This window comes from Aulonocara stuartgranti, assembly GCF_965226115.1.
Source record: "Aulonocara stuartgranti genome assembly, chromosome: 5".
Taxonomy (NCBI): Eukaryota; Metazoa; Chordata; class Actinopteri; order Cichliformes; family Cichlidae; genus Aulonocara; species Aulonocara stuartgranti.
The window spans coordinates 12289228-12310431 of record NC_138943.1 but is presented as its reverse complement, the minus strand read 5'-3'; the positions used below and the strand labels follow the sequence as shown (position 1 = coordinate 12310431).

General features: G+C 37.8%; 1 protein-coding gene across 8 annotated transcripts in view; it reads right to left on the bottom strand.

Annotated features, from left to right (window-relative positions):
* Positions 1-21204, bottom strand: part of ptprt (protein tyrosine phosphatase receptor type T) — a 310486-nt gene that overhangs the window by 92209 nt on the left and 197073 nt on the right. For 4 of the 8 annotated variants that reach the window (XM_082534416.1, XM_082534409.1, XM_082534412.1 and 1 more), the window contains 2 exons: positions 12067-12202; positions 3437-3469 (listed from right to left, as the gene is read on the bottom strand). In XM_082534416.1, coding sequence (XP_082390542.1) covers positions 3437-3469; positions 12067-12202 — 169 coding nt within the window. The remainder of the gene's footprint in view (positions 1-3436; positions 3470-12066; positions 12203-21204) is intronic. The other 4 variants (XM_082534410.1, XM_082534411.1, XM_082534413.1 and 1 more) reach the window with 1 other exon arrangement.

The following is a 21204-nucleotide window of genomic DNA, read 5'->3' as shown; positions in this document are numbered from 1 at the left end:
ACGCTACGATGGAATACGCATATGGACACACAACAACACTGAGACATAGTGGAAAAAATGACAAGAGAAAAGTACTTACATATGCATGCATAAATGTCAAAATAAATAAGTTATTTGACAAATGAAGGGTGGAAAAGGAAGCCTTTTAAAGACTGCATGTCCACACACAAGTTCTGTAGTTTTTATCTATAGATTTGATCATTATGGCTTTGGTTGCATAAAACAGTATGAGACCACACAAACATAGAAACACTGCTCATATCACCCACACTCGAAAACTAAACCGAAATTCTTTCTGTGCAATGCTATGCCAACTACGATTTGATTATCGAGAAATGCAAATAACTGTTTCATATGGCAGTAGAATACACACACAGTATTTGCATGGCCTATGTTTAACCTTGTCTATTAGATTATGTGTTTTCAGCTTTTAGGCCAGTCGACTACTCTGATTCTTTTTCTCTTATTTAAACAACTAGTAAATTAGCCACAGAATATCCGTGGTGATCACACAGTATGAGTTTGTACATTTGTGTGAGTGTGTAAATGGTTTGTCATCACCAATTTTAAATGTGCTGTAAGTGGACCATCAAGCATTTATCTCAGCAAGCTGCAGAGTCCATTATTCAACCATGTGTCACATCTGCAGAATAGGGGTCAAGTCCAGCTCTGTTGTGAGTGCATGTGTGTGTAAGTGTGTCTGTGTTAACACCTCCAATTTATCTACTGATACGTCCAAGTTTAGCATGAAAGAATTCGGTACTTTCAAATTTGTGTGCTTCTTAATGTTTCTCTGTGTGTTTTTGTACATCTTCTAGTTTAGAGACAGAGTTTCAGTCCACCAATGTATTGCATGTGTGTACACACTTGCATACACGGGTACAGACACAAACACACACACACACACACCACTTGGCTTCACAAGAGCCTGCCATTTGCAGTGGATTCAGCCTGAGTCCATTCCCTTGGCTGACACCAGTTTCTAATCGCCTCATTCCTCTTGTTATAGATGAGAACCCCAGGGTGTCATATACAATCTAGAAAGAAGATGTGTCCTTTTGTTGTCTCAAAGTTGAGAGTCATCATTTATATTGTGTTTTTGTTTTTTTTTACCAAACAACTGTTAATCTTGGCATCCTCACAATTTTCTAAAGGAATTAATACAAAAGCTCTTTTCCTCACACACATTCATTTAGCACTATATCTATCTCACATCCACACCTAAGGCCAATTCGGACATACCACTTAACTTAATATGTATGTTTTGAATGTCAGAGGAAACCAGAAAACATGGGGGAAAAAAACCTGTACAGCTATGCATAAAGGTCAAGCAAACGGAAAGGAGATTTCAAATCAAAGAACTCTTTGCTGCAGGTCAACAGTACTAATCACAAAATTAATTAATTTCCGCATTTTTTTAATAAAAAAAATGAACTGCTGCTCTTTGCGCAATGATTACAACTGCTAAATCAGGATTATGATTAATCTAAAAGTTTCAAGAAAATAAACCAACAGTTTTGGCAAAGTTCCTACTTTCTCTGAGCGACTGTGCACCATCCACAAGGACTGTCACAACCTTTAACATCTAGCACTGCATCAATGTCAATAAACTTCCTAAAATTACCAGATTTGGGTCGGCTTTAAATATATGAAGAACTATGTTATAGAATTCCAAGTTCAAGCCACTGGCAATTTAATCTTTATATGCTACTACTTGTCTTTGGCCAAAAAATCTTTGGTAAGTAATTTTTGACTCTAAATACTTTACAATCCCCCAGAATACTAAATGAAATATTTAATCTAAGGTAAAAAGAAAAAACTGTACTTTATTGCAAAGTCATTGTAGCACTGCACTAAATATAACCCAGGTTGTCTAATCAATAGTTTAATTTTATGTTATATGTATATAGGGTTATCCATATATAACCTTAAGGAAGGGGATTTATTTGAGAAACAGATAACTACCATGACAGTAACAGAATGGATTGTCTTTGAGCCCAGAACAGTGTAGGTGGAGATATTTGTGAAGCATCGCATTTCATTCGGCAAGACATACCACAAATCCTAATCACCCACCTATGTTTTTGTTGAAGCCAAAAACATAATTTCTCTCCTAAAGTTTGATTAATTATTTAACTTTTTTAGCTAATTTTAGGGCAGGCTGGCTTGATTCCTGCATTACTGCATTATACCTACATATAATTAATTACACCAACCTGCTATCAATGTAGAAAGCACCATAATGTGGGAAGATTTTTTTTTCTCTGTCTGAAATTCTGTTGATGGAAAATTAACTGCAGATTTCTTGCAAATAATGAAACAGTTAACAATGTTTATCAGTTTGTCAAAGCAAATGACTGGTAGAGTGTTGGGCAGATAAATCTCATATCAGAGGAAATGATAAGTATACTTTGATGCATTGAACGTCCTCAGAAATTATAATAGTTTTAGATGTGCACTTTTGACAGGACAATAAAGTACCAAAAAGGACAGATGGTGTGCAACAATGTGTAAATGTTCACATTAAATAAATTAAAGTACTGACAAAGTGACAAAATATGTTAGAAAGTTTTCCAAAAGCATCTTAGATTAACTTAACTTTTCTACCTAGCTAATAGTAACAGCCAAAGCAGCCATTAAAAAATTCCATTCACACTTCAGTTTGCTACTAAAACTTTGCTAAAACGTATTCCCCAAGTTAGACTTTCAGTCAGCAAGGAAGAGAGATAAGTATACAGACTAATGATACTATTACAGGTAGGGTGCCAACAACTGCCTAAATGACTTCTAATGTCTAACAATGGAACTTGCAAAGTAACATTAAAATCTAAATTTCATCTATTTAGTGGCATAAATCGGGCAGTAAAAAGGCAATCAGAGGCGTTTTAAGTCTCAGTGGTAAAACTGCTGAGAGGAAATTGCATACCACAATATTAGGCGTTAGATTTTCATTGTATGAAAGAAAACGAATATGTGACCCCCAAATGCCTTTACATGTTGCTTAGGCCATAACATTCTATGGTCCTTTTCACCAATACTAAGATTCAGAACCAAGGTGATTACACACTGTCTGCACACTTATTATATTGAAAGGTACACACCATGTATCCCAAGCTTTTTTGTTTGGTTTGTTTGTTTGTTTTCCCCCAAAAGGTACATCTGATTTTTAGGTTATCCCAATTCAAGGTGAAAGATGGACAACTGGAAAGTCTTTCAAGAAATATATGGAGGAACGTTCAATTATATCATTAATGAGATTTTTTGTAGGTGTTATAGCTAATGAGTTTGTCAAATATGAGAAGAATAATTCTCAGCAACTTAATATTCAATGACAGTGACAAGATGTATTTGGAAACTACTAAATGCTGAGGTGAAAATCACATTGAAGAACAGTGCGGAGTGGATGTGGTCATGTCTAGAAGCAAACATACAATACCCCACGCTCAGAGTTCTCCATGTGTGAATCTCTCTATCGGAGCAAGGGCAAGGCAGGTACAGGACGGGACAGGAAGGGGTGGAGCCAAAGACAGGAAGCAGGAAGATAGAGAGAAACATAAAAGGGCGTGAGACTTGATTCAAAGAGGATGAGTTGAGCAAGACATCTGTTTGTTTGTTTTTTTAATCATTTGTAATGCATTCCTTTCATTCCCTCACATTCATTACTTTTTCAATTTATGCTAAGCATTTGACACCAAAGTTCAGAACTAACATAATAGGGCTGGGACTCTTTGAAGCACCTTATTTGTCTTGTATATATGGTCAAATAGGAGGCAAATATGTGAACTAGCTCTAGCTTACATTCCTGTGACTCACTGTATTTTTTATTAAGAAACTACCAATTATTATTAAATTGTTAATATTGTATAGTGCATAGTGACAAGCAAAGTTACATTAACTCTTTCAGAAGATAAATTTTGTGATATTACGAGAAGTGAGAAGTTCATTGAATATATGAAGCATAGTATATGAAGTTTATTTTTGCTAAGAAGATCTAGTTTAACCATTTGCTTTTTGGACCATTTTGGACCATCATCACCATTGGTGAAAATCTAAAATGTCAAACTTCACTGAATACAATATAAAAAAGTCACTTTTCAAATCAAAGTTGAGGATCAGAGCCCAAATTCCTCTATGAGAAAGTAAAAAGCTCCAGCCTGCAGATGTGATTCTTCAAACTGTTTGGTAGCAATTAATCTTGAGAGCTTTTCAAGACCCCTACATTTCGGGAGATGAGTACTGCACTGCTAGCCATTTAGAAAGTTGTGCAGTAAACCAAGACTAGGTTTACGATCTCTCTCAAGAGTGAGTCACCACAAGACTAAGAGTGTGAGTCAATAACTTCATTAAGGCAAATGTGAATAAGTTTGCAGGTGCAATACATTGTTGTTAAGCATAAGGTATGGCTCCGATACAAGCCTAGAACAAATAAAAACTTCAGTCTGAAAGCAGCTTTCAGTCTACACCATTTAAATTTCAAGGTCGCGTCCCTGTGAACTCTGTGCCAATTCCTGTGTACCTACTACTTTTACACTCCTTAAACTCCTGGGAAGTTCTATCCTTCCTACTGAAATTATGTGTTTGGTCTTCAAACACTTGTTTGTCAAATTGACACAGCTTTTATGTTTAAGTGTGTCAGTGGTACCATGAACACTCTCCATGCATTTTTAACATTCACAGGATTCAAAAATCATTGGGCTGTAAATTGTGATTTTATTTTATTTTTTTTTACATCTTGAAGTGTACCATTGTGCTAGCCTTCACCAGTGCACATAACACTGAAAAGCTTTGGCCAAACTAACATCATAACAATTCACGGCATTGCTTCAGCCCTATTAAAGTGGATTCAAATAACCTTGTTTTTTAAGTACCAAAAAGGTATTAGCCTTTTTTTAAGGGGAAATAAAAAACTCTGTAAGGACACTTCATGGACTTTGTAAAAAGATCTGTATTTAACATAAACTTGATCAAAACTATTGTTTGTAGTTGTTCTTTTGGTGCTTTTTTTGAACTAACAAAGCAAATGATTATCGTTATCACCATCATCACAATCACAGGAAAATTGTGCAATACTGGTATTTTGCATTCAGACTAATACAAAACTAAACTTAATCACTTATGATTATGTAGAAGTGAGTAGTAGGGTTACTGTGTGTAGATACCCCATCAAACACCTATTGTGTGTCATATTTTTATGTCATTTTGCTGTGTTTGGGCAGTGGGTGTGTAGTCAAATACAGTGGGGCAAAAAAGTATTTAGTCAGCCACCGATTGTGCAAGTTCCCCCACTTAAAATGATGACAGAGGTCAGTAATTTGCACCAGAGGTACACTTCAACTGTGAGAGACAGAATGTGAAAAAAAAAATCCATGAATCCACATGGTAGGATTTGTAAAGAATTTATTCGTAAATCAGGGTGGAAAACAAGTATTTGGTCAATAACAAAAATACAACTCAATACTTTGTAACATAACCTTTGTTGGCAATAACAGAGGGCAAACATTTACTATAGGTCTTTACCAGGTTTGCACACACAGTAGCTGGTATTTTGGCCCATTCCTCCATGCAGAGCTTCTCGAGAGCAGTGATGTTTTGGGGCTGTCGCCGAGCAACACGGACTTTCAACTCCTGCCACAGATTTTCTATGGGGTTGAGGTCTGGAGACTGGCTAGGCCACTCCAGGACTTTCAAATGCTTCTTACGGAGCCACTCCTTTGTTGCCCGGGTGGTGTGTTTTGGATCATTGTCATGTTGGAAGACCCAGCCTCGTTTCATCTTCAAAGTTCTCACTGATGGAAGGAGGTTTTGGCTCAAAATCTCACGATACATGGCCCCATTCATTCTGTCCTTAACACGGATCAGTCGTCCTGTCCCCTTGGCAGAAAAACAGCCCCATAGCATGATGTTTCCACCCCCATGCTTCACAGTAGGTATGGTGTTCTTGGGATGCAACTCAGTATTCTTCTTCCTCCAAACACGACGAGTTGAGTTTATACCAAAAAGTTCTACTTTGGTTTCATCTGACCACATGACATTCTCCCAATCCTCTGCTGTATCATCCATGTGCTCTCTGGCAAACTTCAGACGGGCCTGGACATGCACTGGCTTCAGCAGCGGAACACGTCTGGCACTGTGGGATTTGATTCCCTGCCGTTGTAGTGTGTTACTGATGGTGACCTTTGTTACTTTGGTCCCAGCTCTCTGCAGGTCATTCACCAGGTCCCCCCGTGTGGTTCTGGGATCTTTGCTCACCGTTCTCATGATCATTTTGACCCCACGGGATGAGATCTTGCGTGAAGCCCCAGATTGTGGGAGATTATCAGTGGTCTTGTATGTCTTCCATTTTCTGATGATTGCTCCCACAGTTGATTTTTTCACACCAAGCTGCTTGCCTATTGTAGATTCACTCTTCCCAGTCTGGTGCAGGTCTACAATACTTTTCCTGGTGTCCTTCGAAAGCTCTTTGGTCTTGGCCATGGCGGAGTTTGGAGTCTGACTGTTTGAGGCTGTGGACAGGTGTCTTTTATACAGATGATGAGTTCAAAGAGGTGCCATTCATACAGGTAACGAGTGGGGGACAGAAAAGCTTCTTACAGAAGACGTTACAGGTCTGTGAGAGCCAGAGATTTTCCTTGTTTGAGGTGACTAAATACTTATTTTCCACCCTAATTTACGAATAAATTCTTTACAAATCCTACCATGTGAATTCATGGATTTTTTTTCACATTCTGTCTCTCACAGTTGAAGTGTACCATTGGTGCAAATTACTGACCTCTGTCATCATTTTAAGTGGGGGAAGTTGCACAATCGGTGGCTGACTAAATACTTTTTTGCCCCACTGTATGAGGATTCTATAAAAACATCTCATCTCTAGGATTTCAGATTTTCTTTCTGTGTAATGGATGCATAAACAAAACTCCAGTAGTAGGTTTTTTTTTTAGACAAACAGACAGAAACAATTGCATATATGACTTTAACTTAGAGTTTGTGCACTTCTACATATGTGTATAGTATTTACTTAAAGTTATACACCGTGGTAAAACCATGAAACAGACAAGGGTTAATAACTTCAGTAAATTTGCTTGTTTGCCTGACTAAACTCACTTCTGTGTTCCTTCTTTTTAGATGTTTATATAATTAGTTTTTATTTAGAATGAGAATTTAATTCACACCTCCTTTTAAAGTTGTTGTGGGCATGAAAGGCGTATGAAAGCTTCAGATAAAATACAATCACAAAAGGCAGTTATTGAGCCAGAATTTGAAATAGCTTGGATAAAAGGAAAAAAGGGGTGAAATAAGTTTAACATAAGTTTCCATCAATTTGCAGTTCCAAAGATGTCACCTTTTCTCAATTACTTTGTTTAGGTCTGCTTCTCTGGCATTACAAACAGAAATCAGCCGGTGTACAGGGAGCTTCTGCAACATTAATTATTCATTGATTCTCCTCTTAAACTTTCTATGAAAAGTGTGTCTTCTGGTGCTGGTTCTTTGAGCCCTCAGGGCTACCTGGCTGTAGAAACACTGAATCCCCATTAAGCCTTCAGCCTTGTTCAGTGTTATTCACTTTCACATACATTATCAGCAACATGTCCTGGCTTTCTTCAGAAAATAAAGTCCATTTGGAACACATGTAAAAGTGGTCTAAAAGATTAATTGGTGCAGAGTAATTTATGAGGTTTAAAAGGCATGTAAAACACTTTCTGTTTAAAAAAAATCTGCCACTGGGACTGGCTGAAGTATGCAGTGTAAAATATAGATGATCCCAGATATATGGTAAAACCATCACTGTCTGAATCCATTCAGTTGGACTCATGTTATCGATTGTTTTTCTTTCTTGTGTCTCCATGACTCCCCACTATGTCTTGGTACAATTTAATAATTTCCCTTTTCTCACGTTTTTCCTATCTTGATATGTACTCCATGATTTCATTTGACATATATGTGCCCTTTAATTCTGACTGATGGCCTCGGTCAGCTCCGGTTCACGAGAAGCATCCCAACTGCTCCTTCTTTTCTCTATCTTTTTCTCTACAGTGTCATTGCTTTTTTTGTCTATATCTACTGTTGCAATGTTTGCCCTCTAATTGGCTTTTTATGTATATTATGCCCCCCACCCCCCCAGTCTGGTTAGCATCTCATTAGCATATCCACTTGACCCCAGGGTTAACCAGTGCTGCCTGGTTTTCAATTACCATATTCCTTCCAATCTTATACATTTGTCCCTTCCTTCTGTTACTCTCATCCTTTCCCACTTTTATTTTGTTTAACTTCTATATTCCCCATTTGTGCCTTCTTCTGATTTCTCCACCTTTACCTTTTTTGTTATATAATGTATTATCCTCCTTTGGCTCTACTGGATTTGTAATCCTCTTATTTGGTATATTTTCTGTTAGCCTGGGTTAGCCTCTAATTAGCATTTCAAACTGACCCAGTGCCCTGCCTGACTTTATATTTTTGCCTGAGTACTCTTTTGCTTGCTTAAAATGGTTACAACGTTATATTTGACTAGCAATAAGGTATCTGCCAGTTTTCCCTCAGGGCATTTTTATCTGTTCATCAAGCTTAATGTTCAAAATTCAACAGCTGTTCAATAGTAACAGGTTATGAACAATTCTTTAATTTAGCAAATGCAAGTTGAGAGCATCCTTGTTGCATTTAGACAATATTTTGTCCTTTTTCTCTCTCTCTCTGTGGAACAGTATGATTTTACATGACATTGTGCTTGATTCAAGCTTTTTGCTAACTAATGTTTTTAGTCTAAGGAGCTTGGAAAGAAAAACACCTGGACTTCTTTAAGTTTCCTTGAAGATGTTTCACCTCTGATCCGAGAAGCTTCTTCAGTTCTAAGCACAATTGATGGAGAATCCCAGATTTTAAGCCCTATGGGAGTGTCCCCAAGAGGGTCATGGACCCCCTATTGATCCTCTACCTAATCACACGAGCCAAAGTGTGAAAATGGGTGTGGGTCACTATCAGCCAAGGTTTTAGGTGAACTCATTTTGAGACCATGCCCCACCATATCATGTGACTTACTGAGATCAAATGACCCTAGATATGAGTGAGCACTGAGGCATCTGGGACGGGATCTCAAAACTGAATTATAGATTGCAGACAGCTGGTGTTGTAAGACAGCCCCTCTGTTCAAAGATGGTCTTCCACGACCCTCTTAGGAACATTCCCAATAGGGCTTAAAAATCTGGGACTCTCCATCGATTGCTCTTAGATCTGAAGAAGCTAGAGGTGAAGTGTCTTCAAGAAAGTCAAAGAAGTCCAGGCTCTTTTAATTCCAAGCTCCTTAGACTACTATGACCTGGATGGCTGAGAAGCTTCACAGACAACAAATAATTTTAGTTTTACACAAGCAAGTAATCTACCTGAGAACCTGACCTTGTTCAGTGCTATGGTATTTCATTTTAGTGGATGTTTGGTCGATATTAAAACACAACTTTTTATTTTAGGAATGGAGACAGTACAGATTTGTAAAGCATCAAACAATCTCCAGTAGCTATATATTCCTTCCAAACACAGTATTACGTTTTGTAAAGAAAAAAAGAAAATCTCAGTTTTTAATGTCTAAAACAGAAGGACCAAGTGAACATATTGTCTAAATGTATTTCATCACACTCCCGTGCAGCGTTTAGTTTTGAAGTGTACGCAGTTTATAATAAATACTGATAATTACTGATCTCTTAACGCACTATAAAGTGGTTACTGGAATGCATTTGCAAGTGTGTCATTATTTTCTAATTTGACTGGTAACAGAAAATAATCCTCACACTATTTAGTTTTTTCTCTAATTTTGCTGCCAAGTTAATGTATGTTTTAAAGCAAAACCAACTTTTTGGGAAAATAAAAAACAACCTGTGACACAAAAATCACAAATGTAAAAGCAATATGAAGGATATGAAGGTTAGAGAGGAATGGGATAATTGATGGAACAGTATAGAAAACTAGAGAAAGTAACAGAAAGAAAGGCTGGTGATGGTGCAAGCCAGTGTGCAAGTAAACAACGATACAGAAAGCTTTTTATATCTGCTAAATGGGTTATATAATACAGTTTTATATACACTCAACAAAAATATAAACGCAACACCTTTGTTACTGCTCCCATTCCCCATGGGATGGACGTAGAGACCTAAAATTCATTCCAGATACACAATATAACCATCCCTCCCAAACAGTGGTCACAAATCAGTCCAAATGTGTGGTAGTGGGCACATCTGCTATATTGAGATAACCCATCCCACCTCACAGGTGTGCCACATCAGGATGCTGATCTGACATCATGAGTAGTGCACAGGTGTACCTCAGACTGCCCACAACAAAAGGCCACCCTGGAATGTGCAGTTTTTTGCGCTATTGGGGGTCTGGGGACCCAGAACCGGTCAGTATCTGGTGTGACCACCATTTGCCTCATGCAGTGCAACACATCGTCGCATGGAGTCTATCAGATTGTCAATTGTGGCCTGTGGAATGTTGGTCCACTCCACTTCAATGGCTGTGCGAGGTTGTTGGATATTCGTGGGAACTGGTACACGCTGTCGTATACGCCGGTCAAGCACATCCCGAACATGCTCAATGGGTGACATGTCCGGTGAGTATGCTGGCCATGCAAGAACTGGGACATTCTCAGCTGCCATCTGCCCTGAACAATGTGAACCATGATTCATCCGTGAAGCGCACACCTCTCCAACGTGCCAGACGCCATCGAATGTGAGCATTTGCCCACACAAGTCTGTTACGGCGACGAGCTGGAGTCAGGTCAAGACCCCGATGAGGACGACGGGCATGCAGTTGAGCGTCCCTGAGACGGTTTCTGACAGTTTGTGCAGAAGTTGTTTGGTTGTGCAAACCAATTGTTCCAGCAGCTGTCTGGGTGGCTGGTCTCAGACGATCTTGGAGGTGAACCTGCTGGATGTGGAGGTCCTGGGCTGGTGTGGTTACACGAGGTCTGCGGTTGTGAGGCCGGTTGGATGTGCTGCCATATTCTCTGAAATGCCTGTGGAGACGGCTTATGGTTGAGAAATGAACATTCAATGCACGGGCGACAGATCTGGTTGACATTCCTGCTGTCAGCATGCCAATTGCACGCTCCCTCATTGCTTGTGGCATCTGTGGCATTTTGCTGTGAGACAAAACTGCACATTCCAGGGTGGCCTTTTGTTGTGGGCAGTCTGAGGTACACCTGTGCACTACTCATGATGTCAGATCAGCATCCTGATGTGGCACACCTGTGAGGTGGGATGGATTATCTCAATATAGCAGATGTGCCCACTACCACACATTTGGACTGATTTGTGACCACTGTTTGGGAGGGATGGTTATATTGTGTATTTGGAATGAATTTTAGGTCTCTACGTCCATCCCATGGGGAATGGGAGCAGTAACAAAGGTGTTGCGTTTATATTTTTGTTGAGTGTATATATATAAGTCTCTGGGGAATAGTATAATTCTCATTTATTTGTCTTTAAGGATTATAAGATTAAATATGTCGCCAGGTTTAATACAAAATTTTGACCTTTTATATCGCCAGAAGAAATGTCTATAAATCTGTAGGTTTTGCGGATATGTTTTTAACCTGAAATGTTTGTTAAAAATTTTAAATCTTAGACTTTTTTTGTTGTTGTTGCAAGAAACAAAACCTAAAGGGGAAAAAAACATTGTAAATTCTGATTCAGTTTTATTTCTAAATGTGGTCAAATCTCTTTAACTGAACATATTTTTTTCTTGATAGATCATTAGGGTCAAATTAATCTGTCACTCCCTGCACACTTAAAACTATCCACCTGCGTATATATGCTAATGAGGACACTTGAAACTTAAGAATACAGCCTATGCATTAACCTCGCTTTCTTTTAGTTTACTAATTTGCATTAAAGGTGCATTACTATAAACATAAAACTGCAGTGCTACTTACTAGTATAAAACAAACTACACACTGCCTTGTCTAAGGGTTAAGATAATGGCACTGAAGTTACAAAAAATGTGTTAATAATGACTCATTGTGAAAATGCTACATTTAATACCTTTAAGCTGCTACTCTGTCCTGTTGGTTAGTTCAATACCTACCTGCGTTTGAAGGTGAGAACAACTCCAAGAAGGATGATGATGAACATAAGAATCCCAGCAATCACGCCAGCCATTTTAACTGTGCTGTCCACCTGTTTCTCTGGCTCCATAGCATCAGAGTCCTGCGTTGATGCACCTAAAAGCACACATATGCACACACAAACAAACAGGTATGCAGATAGTCACATTGGTAGGGAACCTTAAACATATTTGCTTGGCATATACATTCACACAGAAATGCTAATGTGCGGATGGACATATTCATTTGCATACAGCATTGGAAGTTCAATACGGTGAGCAGGTTTTGCAGGCACACACATTCACTCACACCATTGTGGTCAGAAGTTTACACAAACTCATCATGAGTCGTCGATTAATCATTTGGGGCTATTATTCTTTGAACTGTTCATTTTTTAAATTTCCCTCATGTTTGTATAGCTTTAATGTTTTCTTTAAGGTCCCTTGGAGCAATTTCTAAATAACTGCAGATAATAAGTTCACCAGTTTAAGCATCTATATGGAAGAAAAAGTTATTTAGATGTGCCACTACTTTGCCAAGGTGCGGAAAAAGACACAGCTGTCTTGGAAATCAGTTAAGATGTTCAGAAACAGCACAGGAATCAAGGTTCAAACCAGCCATGAAAAACTGCTCAGATGTCACAACCCACAGTGAAGCTAGTCACTCTGTTGGATGGACTGAGAGACTGTTGACCAAGAAATAAGCCCCTGTTCAAAAATTGAGACATTCAAGCTCAATTGAAATTTGTAGCCAACACAAACAAGCCAATTGTCTTCTGGAGAAACATTTTTTGTCAGATAAGATTGCACTGTTGTCAATAATGAAAGAGGTATTTTTTGGAGGCTTTCAACCCTAATAACACTTTACCAGTTGTCATGCAAGGTGGTGGTAGCATTATGCTCTTGAGTGGTTTTGCCTCATGATGAGTGTATGTAAACCTCTGACCACTACTAGATCTATATGTATACAAAGACATCTTTATTGATGGACCCATATATCTAGATATAAAATGTGTACACAGTCGTACATATGCTCAAAGACAAAACATATATATGTTGGCAATGAAGGAATACTGGAAACACTGTATCCCAAGGTGAAGATAAATTCTTAACACTGCATCCACATTAAAAGAGAATATAACCCATAAAATCATGGTAACAAAACACAAAAACAAAAAAGTAATAGGCATTGGATGAAATGTGATCATTTTTGTTCAAAAATGAAAATTTAAAGGAGAAATTTGAAATTTAGCATTATTTGACAATATTAGACAAGAATTTGTAATGACAAAGCTCACACTAAAATGTGTGAATTTTCAGTATGTCATTTTGAAAGCAAACATTATTTTCACAAATGTTTATATTTCATTTTAGAACAAAATGATTAGACATACTTTGAGTGATAACTGTTAAAAGGCTTTGTGTTCTTAAAAAGTAATAAGTGATAAACAATGGCATACAACCATACACAGTGTAATGAAGATGACAAACAGTGGATGAAGAAAGCATTTCATTGGCAAAAAAGTGGTGCTTCATGAACTGTTAATAATCAATAACTAATTACTCTCAAATTTACTACCCTTTCTGAGTGTTTGACAGTCTCTTTCAAATGTAATGCAGTTTTAAATTTAGTAATGCCTCTTACAGGTAAATATATAAAGCCAAAGAATAAAGGGAAATATAGTAGGGGTGCAACGATACACAAAATTCACGGTTCGGTTCGGTTCGATACTTTGGTGTCACGGTTCGATATTTTTTCGATACAAAAAATGTTCATGCCTTTTTAATTTGTCATTTATTAAAATTATAAATATATATTTTAACTCAAAAGTACAGTATTTAAATTTAACCCTAACCCTTGTGCACGTTTTTTATTTTGACAGCGAATGCGCACCTGCGGACCACTTATGTGAACCCCTGGTTATTTAGCTCGTCATATTGCAGCCACAGAAATTCTTTTGTCCATGAAACCATAAAGCTGCACTTTCTTTTTGCCTTATAGTCTCATTTGTCATAACTTCTCCGTTTTGTGGTAAGCTTTTCTTTGGCTGTCACTTCTTCACCCTGACCTGTCTTATTTGGCTCAGCAGAACTAAAATATATATACTGCTACTTTTACACACGGACTCACATAAGCTCAGCGATTCTCTGCGTGATCAACCTCTCACATGTTTAAGCTTGCTGCGGGAGATTTCACTTGTCATGTTTGCATAGTAAGCTAACGATTGATAAGACGATGTCAGAGGAATTGGTGCACAAATTATCATCACTCACAGATCAGTGCTGTCATTGCAAAGTGAAAGCAAAAAAACAAGCGCAAATTCAAACGCGATTTCAATATGTCACATATTGACAGTGGCTCACCGATGCCAATGACATAATTACCCAGCTACATTTCTGAAAGAATGCAAAAGCATTGACATATATTTTTCCTACAATAGCCCGACGGGCAGGGCAGAGAGATTTTTGTAGCCCGACTGGAAAGATCGCTAGCTCCGGGACGTCGGGCTAGCGATTTTGCAAGCCCTGTATCTGATTGAGGAATCACTCATCTTTGGAAAAGAGAGTTTATTACAGAGAAATGTCTCTTTCCAAAATAAAAGCTATACTATCCGCTTCTTCTGGGCTATATTCTCAGCAGCATAAGGAGAATCAGGTGCTAACAGCTGTCTAAATGACTCGGCTAAAGTTAGTAGCATGCTTGTTGTTTTTGTCTTTGCACTAGGATGATGTCGGCGTAAATGTGCAGTCATATTCGTTGTGTTCCCACTAGTGCTTTCAGGTTAATCTCGTTGAAATGACCTTAACGCCACAACACGGCAAATCTCCGTTAACGAGTTACCGCCGATCGCCCCGTGCATGGGGCTAGACGGCCAACACGTTAATGAGCTAACTGAGCTAACTGCGCTAACACACTAGTTCACACCAATGTAATTAAGCATTGCATGGCACATCCAACATACTGTTTTACTTTAGTCCATGACTCGCTTACCTTCAGGGTCATACATCACATGAAAACCAAAATAATTCCAAACGCCAGATCTGAATGAGGGTGGGGGAGGTCCATCTTGCAAGGAGAGCTTAACTTCTGTCTCGCTAGCTTGCCCTGCGCTCTTCCTCCTGACTATGCTGTCTGTGTTGAGCGCTCAGTGGATCTGCGCTCGACAGTGCAGCCTAGGCGGAGTAGTCGAACGCAGATTCACTGAGCGCTCAACACAGACAGCATCGTCAGAAGGAAAGTTGATAAAATAAATTACAAATGTTGTATTGTTCATACATATGCGTACCGAACCGAAAGCACTGTATCAAACGGTTCAATATCGATACGAATATCGTTGCACCCCTAAAATATAGGTGAAGAATAGTGGAATAACGTTTTAAAGAAAATTGTTTTTCTTAAACCATTACTGACTTCATTTCAAAGGACAAAAACAGTCAAAGGACAATGCACAAATGTGTAAGTCAGTAAACGACATCCAGGTTCATGGTCCAGAAATGTACATAGAAAACACAGTACAGACTGGATTTGCATCACTTTGAGTTACGTAAGGATTAAATAATTTGGCAAATTATGGGGAAACAAATGGGGAAACTTGGGGAAGGGGGATAAATGGTTTGTGTATATTGTTGATTTTACTAAACAAGAAAACATATTCAAATATATAAAGCGCTGCTCTCATTGTGTGAAGCCAAATAAAATATATTATTTTTATAATAAAAGAATGGTATGTAATATGAGTTACAGCTTAACCATAGTTTCCATTAATGATAATACCACTGAATCTGATCAACACTGATGTCACAGAAGGTCACAGAGAGGCCAATGAAGTGTGTTAAAGGCATATAAAGAAAATTTCTTCTGATGTTTCATTCATATATATGAAATTTATATCTAGAATTTATTTTGTAAAATGTTTTCAAATACCGTCTGTGCTGAACCACAGAAATATCTAAAAAAAAAAAAAAAAAACTGCTTAGTGTTTTTGGTCTGTCCTTTAAGACAGTGACACAAATGCACTCTCATTGTCAGTGCTTTTCTCAACTGGTAACTGGTTGCTAAAAATTATAAAAGTCAAAGATAAGTTCCTAGGATATTTTGTATAGAAACCAAAAGGTAACTGTCAATAACTTTCAACAGACTGAATGTCAAAAGGTAAAATCAGACATAAAACAAAGGACTGGTAAAATGTATTACTTAAAAACTGACAGTTCATAATAAAAAATACACTGGAAAGACAAAGACAAGAATCCCCAAGCTTGTGATCGTGCACATGAATGCCCCTGTCCTCGTGGAGACATATGCCAAACAGATTCTTGTTATAACCTTGATAGACAAAGACAGCCGATTAATAAAGTAATACTGCTGCGTAGGAGTTCAGTTTAATCCCCCGTCTCTCTCATCTTCGCCCCCTCTGCAATAACAACACAAGGTTGGCAGTGGAATGCACTGAGCTAACGGCTTAAGCACCTAACCTTGGCACACTCAGTAATAGCTGCTGCAGTCCTCAATTGCCGTGGTGAGGAGATGTTCTTTTAAAAACCCCGAATGCCTTCAATGACAACATATTCTCAGTCTTTATAGCTCAATCATTGACAGTCTACCTGTCGTGTAGCTGTATCATCTTTGAAGAAAAAAAAAGAAGAATGCATCAGTTATTCTCTGACAATTTATTGCTAAAAAGATTTCTTTGTGTAAGTTTAATAACACATTATTATGTTCTGCTTTTTGAACACTTTGAGTTTTCAAAACTTGTACCCCATATCGGCAGATCTGTTTTATGAAGAAAAAAAATGAAGAGATTTTGAAGGTCTTATAAATACAACATGTCAAGACTGAATTGTGTTCGATCTACACCAGTGTTAGCATGCTAACCCCTAGTACATCATGTGTAATACCGCCCCCACTCCAAGATGCAACTCTGAGTTACAATACTGGGGTGGTTTATGCAACAAGCTAATACTGCTGACATAAACAACAGTTATTTAGGAAATTAAAGCATCTTGGGCAAAGAATAACATGCCCTTCCAGAGACAATAGTGTCCCCCTAAAAAGAAAGACAATTTTTTTATATTCCTTTCTTTTTGTTTTTGCTTCCTCTTAACATTTTTAATCTTATATACTAGATTTTTGACTTTTTTCTTCCTAGAGAAACAGAAAAATCATAAAGGCACAAAATGCAAAGTGTAATTTTAAAAGACATGGACCTGTGATTATTTTTACACTTGTGCCACCCCAAGCAATCACTGTACAGAGGATAGTGGTTCTAAAAAGAAAAGGTGCTTTTCCAGATATTGGAAAGGTGCTTTTAAGAACTAAGGGACTTTGCAAGGACGTTTTACTTGAAATTGCTTTTAGTAATAATACAATGTAGTAATTTTTTAACGTTTTTAAATCTTTGTTGGGATCGTTCAATATTTTTTTTATTTATTTTTTTTTATCTTACTTACTCTTTTATATCGAATGAACAACATCAGAAAACAGTGTTCATGGTACACTATCGAATAGCTTATAGCCCTGTAAACAGCAAAGGCTTAAGAGTTCAAGGTTCAACTTTTCTGTGTCTGTCAAGCACGTTATAGTTAAACCAAAGTCTTGAGCGATCATGCAAGAGACGAGTTCACACATTTCCCTGTAGTCTCTGCCCTGGTAATCACCCCACAGGTGTATCAAACCTCAATTTCCCCCCTGAGTGATCCACAATATGTATCACCTGACACATTTCAGTGTGACCCCATTTGTTCACACTTCACCAGCCCATGTGATGATTGGGTTCAACAGTTCATGATGTAACAGGAGAGGACCCCATCTGGTGATGAGTTCAGCTCCATTTAACATTGTGATTGGCCAGTTTGGGAGCCAATCAGGCACACTTAAACAGAGTTCTGACCAGGGCATAGAAGAAGTGATCTAATGTGACTTTGTCCATTACATGAGGGTAAAAGTTGAGATGAAGCAAATTGGAACAGCAAAATAAGACTAATTTCCAACTGGTGCAAATACAATATGGAGCAGACTATGGCCTCATTTATTTCTGTATTGTCAGTTTAAGGTAACAGGTGGCCTGTAAGTACATAAAATAGATGCATCCATCTTGCTTTCTTGCCACAGGTACTGGCAGGTGGTGTAGGTATTATTTTCTTGGCAGATACCAGGTTGCTAAAAAAGAGAGTTGGAACAGTGAAGAGCTTTGCATCGTGTCATAGTGTGTGAATGTCCTCATCTTTTCACAAACTGTAACTTTCTATTAATGAGTATCCTAAAATGTGCACTACCTCAAAAAAGAAACAAAAGAAAGAAAGAAATCTGGAAATTCTCACATATACTTATGTCTGCAACCTGAATATTTGCAACATTAAATCACTCATCTGTGGTTTCATAGAGAATGGACTGAATTGAGCCTACATGGCAATGGCCACAGTAATTTTTTGTTATTATTATGTAATGTTAACTCAACAGAAAGACATGGAATATCAGAAAGAAAGATCCAACTGTTCTACCAGTAGCTGGATGGCTGTCTAGGTGCCTGAATTCACACCACCTAGTTTTCACAATAATAGGTTGTCAGGACTATACTGTAAGGTTTGGAAAGGGGTTACTGTGGTAACACTAACACAAAGCATAAATACTTTAGATCGTGTATATAGGGTAAATTGCTGCAAAAGTGATATATCTTAAAAGCTATTGGAAACAACAAACCTTTTAATTGGAAGAACATTCAATTAGAAAAGAAGAATGAACTGAACATTTTGGTGCAACTGTGCACCAAAATGTTGAAGTACTGGAAAAATATGATTCAATGTTTTCCTCAACAGAAGCTATGCTAAAATATATAAACTATAGTGCAGAACTAAATATACGCACCTATACTGTCAAATACTGTCAGAAATTCCTAAAAATATCTACAGGGTGAGAATTACTTCACAAAAACTTTAAATATGAACTTGAGCGAAAATAAATAATTGGCTCGGGATAAAATATAAAAAAATAAAAGGATGTCATGGAATATTTTAATTTATAAAAGTTGACTTCTGTATTAACGCAGAATGGAGTAAAGACAGAAAACATTAAAGGGAACCGCTTCAATGTTTGCCACTGTAATTGTGACAACACTGGGTTGGTGATGATACTGATTACTTCCAAAAGGCATTAATCCCTTGAATATCTTGTGTTCCTGAATGCACATAGGATGTGTAAGTGTGCACACGTGCAACTGGGTATAATGTTTTTTGAGGGTGTTTTTTTCCCCCCATTTATACCATTTCTCCCCTTTTTTGATTTCCCCTACTTGGAGAACATGATAAAATTATCAGGGAGGAATTACGAGTAAAACCTGAGATATTAAAAACATAATCTCATCCAAATGGAGAGAAGATTGATTCTCCTAGCTTCCAACGCACTCCTGCACCCCTGAATGGCATATTAAATGGTTCTTTTCAGCGTGGATGTGTGTATGTGTGTCAGGTGCAGATCACTGTTTGAAGGTGGGTGTATTTTGTGTGTCTTCACAAATGTACTTTTCTTTGTGTGTTTGAGTGGCATGGATCACTGTGCATGTGCACTGAGTTTGACTTACTTGTTCACGTTATAGGATATCGGTTGTCTAACACGCTTAAATGGAAAGTTGAACAGAGTATAATGGGAATTTGCTGCAATATTTTTGTTTGATTAAAAAAATATATATAGGTGATGCAGGGTGTTACAGTATGTAGGCTTTACTGGTGCATGTATAAATGCAAAAATATCTTAAATGACCTGAAGGTTTAGTTTTCCGGTACTGTTTTGTCAGCAGCTGCAGGGCTTATCCTCTGTGGATTAGTGTTACCATGGCTGAGTACGTTTAACAGGATTACTAATCTGAACTATGCTACCACAGCGCTCCATGTCAGTGTTTGCATGTATACTTTTAAATCTGCCTTTTGCTGCGTTTCTGAACATTTAGGTCCATGTTTGTGTATATGTAACTAGATCTGCATATGTAACAAGTTACCTCTGCGTGAATGGATCTACCTGCATTACTTTGGAAATGTGTCTCTGTCCAGTTTTGTGTATGTATATACTGAATGTATCTGTGGCCCAATGGTACCTCGGTTAAGATAGCTGTCTCTGTGAACATTAACAATGGTAGTGATTGGCCATTAGCTCTGTCTTACAGACACACACACACATACGCCAGTTTCCACTGATGTTAAATAAAGCAGGATACTGTTTACTAAATACTTAAATCACGTTCTGAGTGATTGTATGCATGTGTGTATTTCTGGACTTATGATTTATGACATCTTTATGAGACAGGTCATGTGCTCTATGTACGATTTATTGTGGTTCTATATTGTAACGGTTTACACATTTGATTGACAAGTGAAAGGTTGCAAGTTTGATTCCAGCTGTAGACAAGCGTAAAACTGCCAAATCAAACATGTGGTGCTACTTGCTGTGGTGGCCAGCTGAAGTATCACCACATGTTTGATTTGGCAGAATAGAAGATAATACATCTTCTAGTAATAGAAGACATTAGATTAATGTGTGCCAAGGTAAAGGCTGAAGTGATTTTCATGTCAGATGCAGTTGCTGAAATCTTACAGGTACAAAGAAAAAAAAAATTCTTTCAAGAACCTGATCCTTCAAGCTTGTTAAAAGAAAACAAATTAAATTAGAATTTTAAAAAAGTGATAAATCACGTAACACTAGCTCATTCTCAGTGACTTGCAAAGCAATAAAGCAAAAATTGAGAAAAAAAACTTTTTTCTTTTTTTTTAAATTGATCTACGTGTCACAGAGTGAAATAACTATTTCATCCCCTATGACCCAGTCAGAATTCTGGCTCCTATGTGCCTATGTGTCACACAGATAGCAAACCAGTCAATCTGTCACTCTTACTCCTGATCTCAACTCCTTATTTGTATAAATCACACCAATATTTTTCTTCCATTCAAACCTCACCTGATCACCATGGGCAAGAACAAAGACCTGTTTAAGGACATCAGGGGCAAGATTGTAGACATACACGATTATTAATCTTTTATTTAATCTTGGAAAAAAATCTCACTGAGAGTAAAAATCTAATTTCCAAAAGAGACCTGGCACAAGGCTAGAATGGCCAACAAGACCATCAGCAAGAA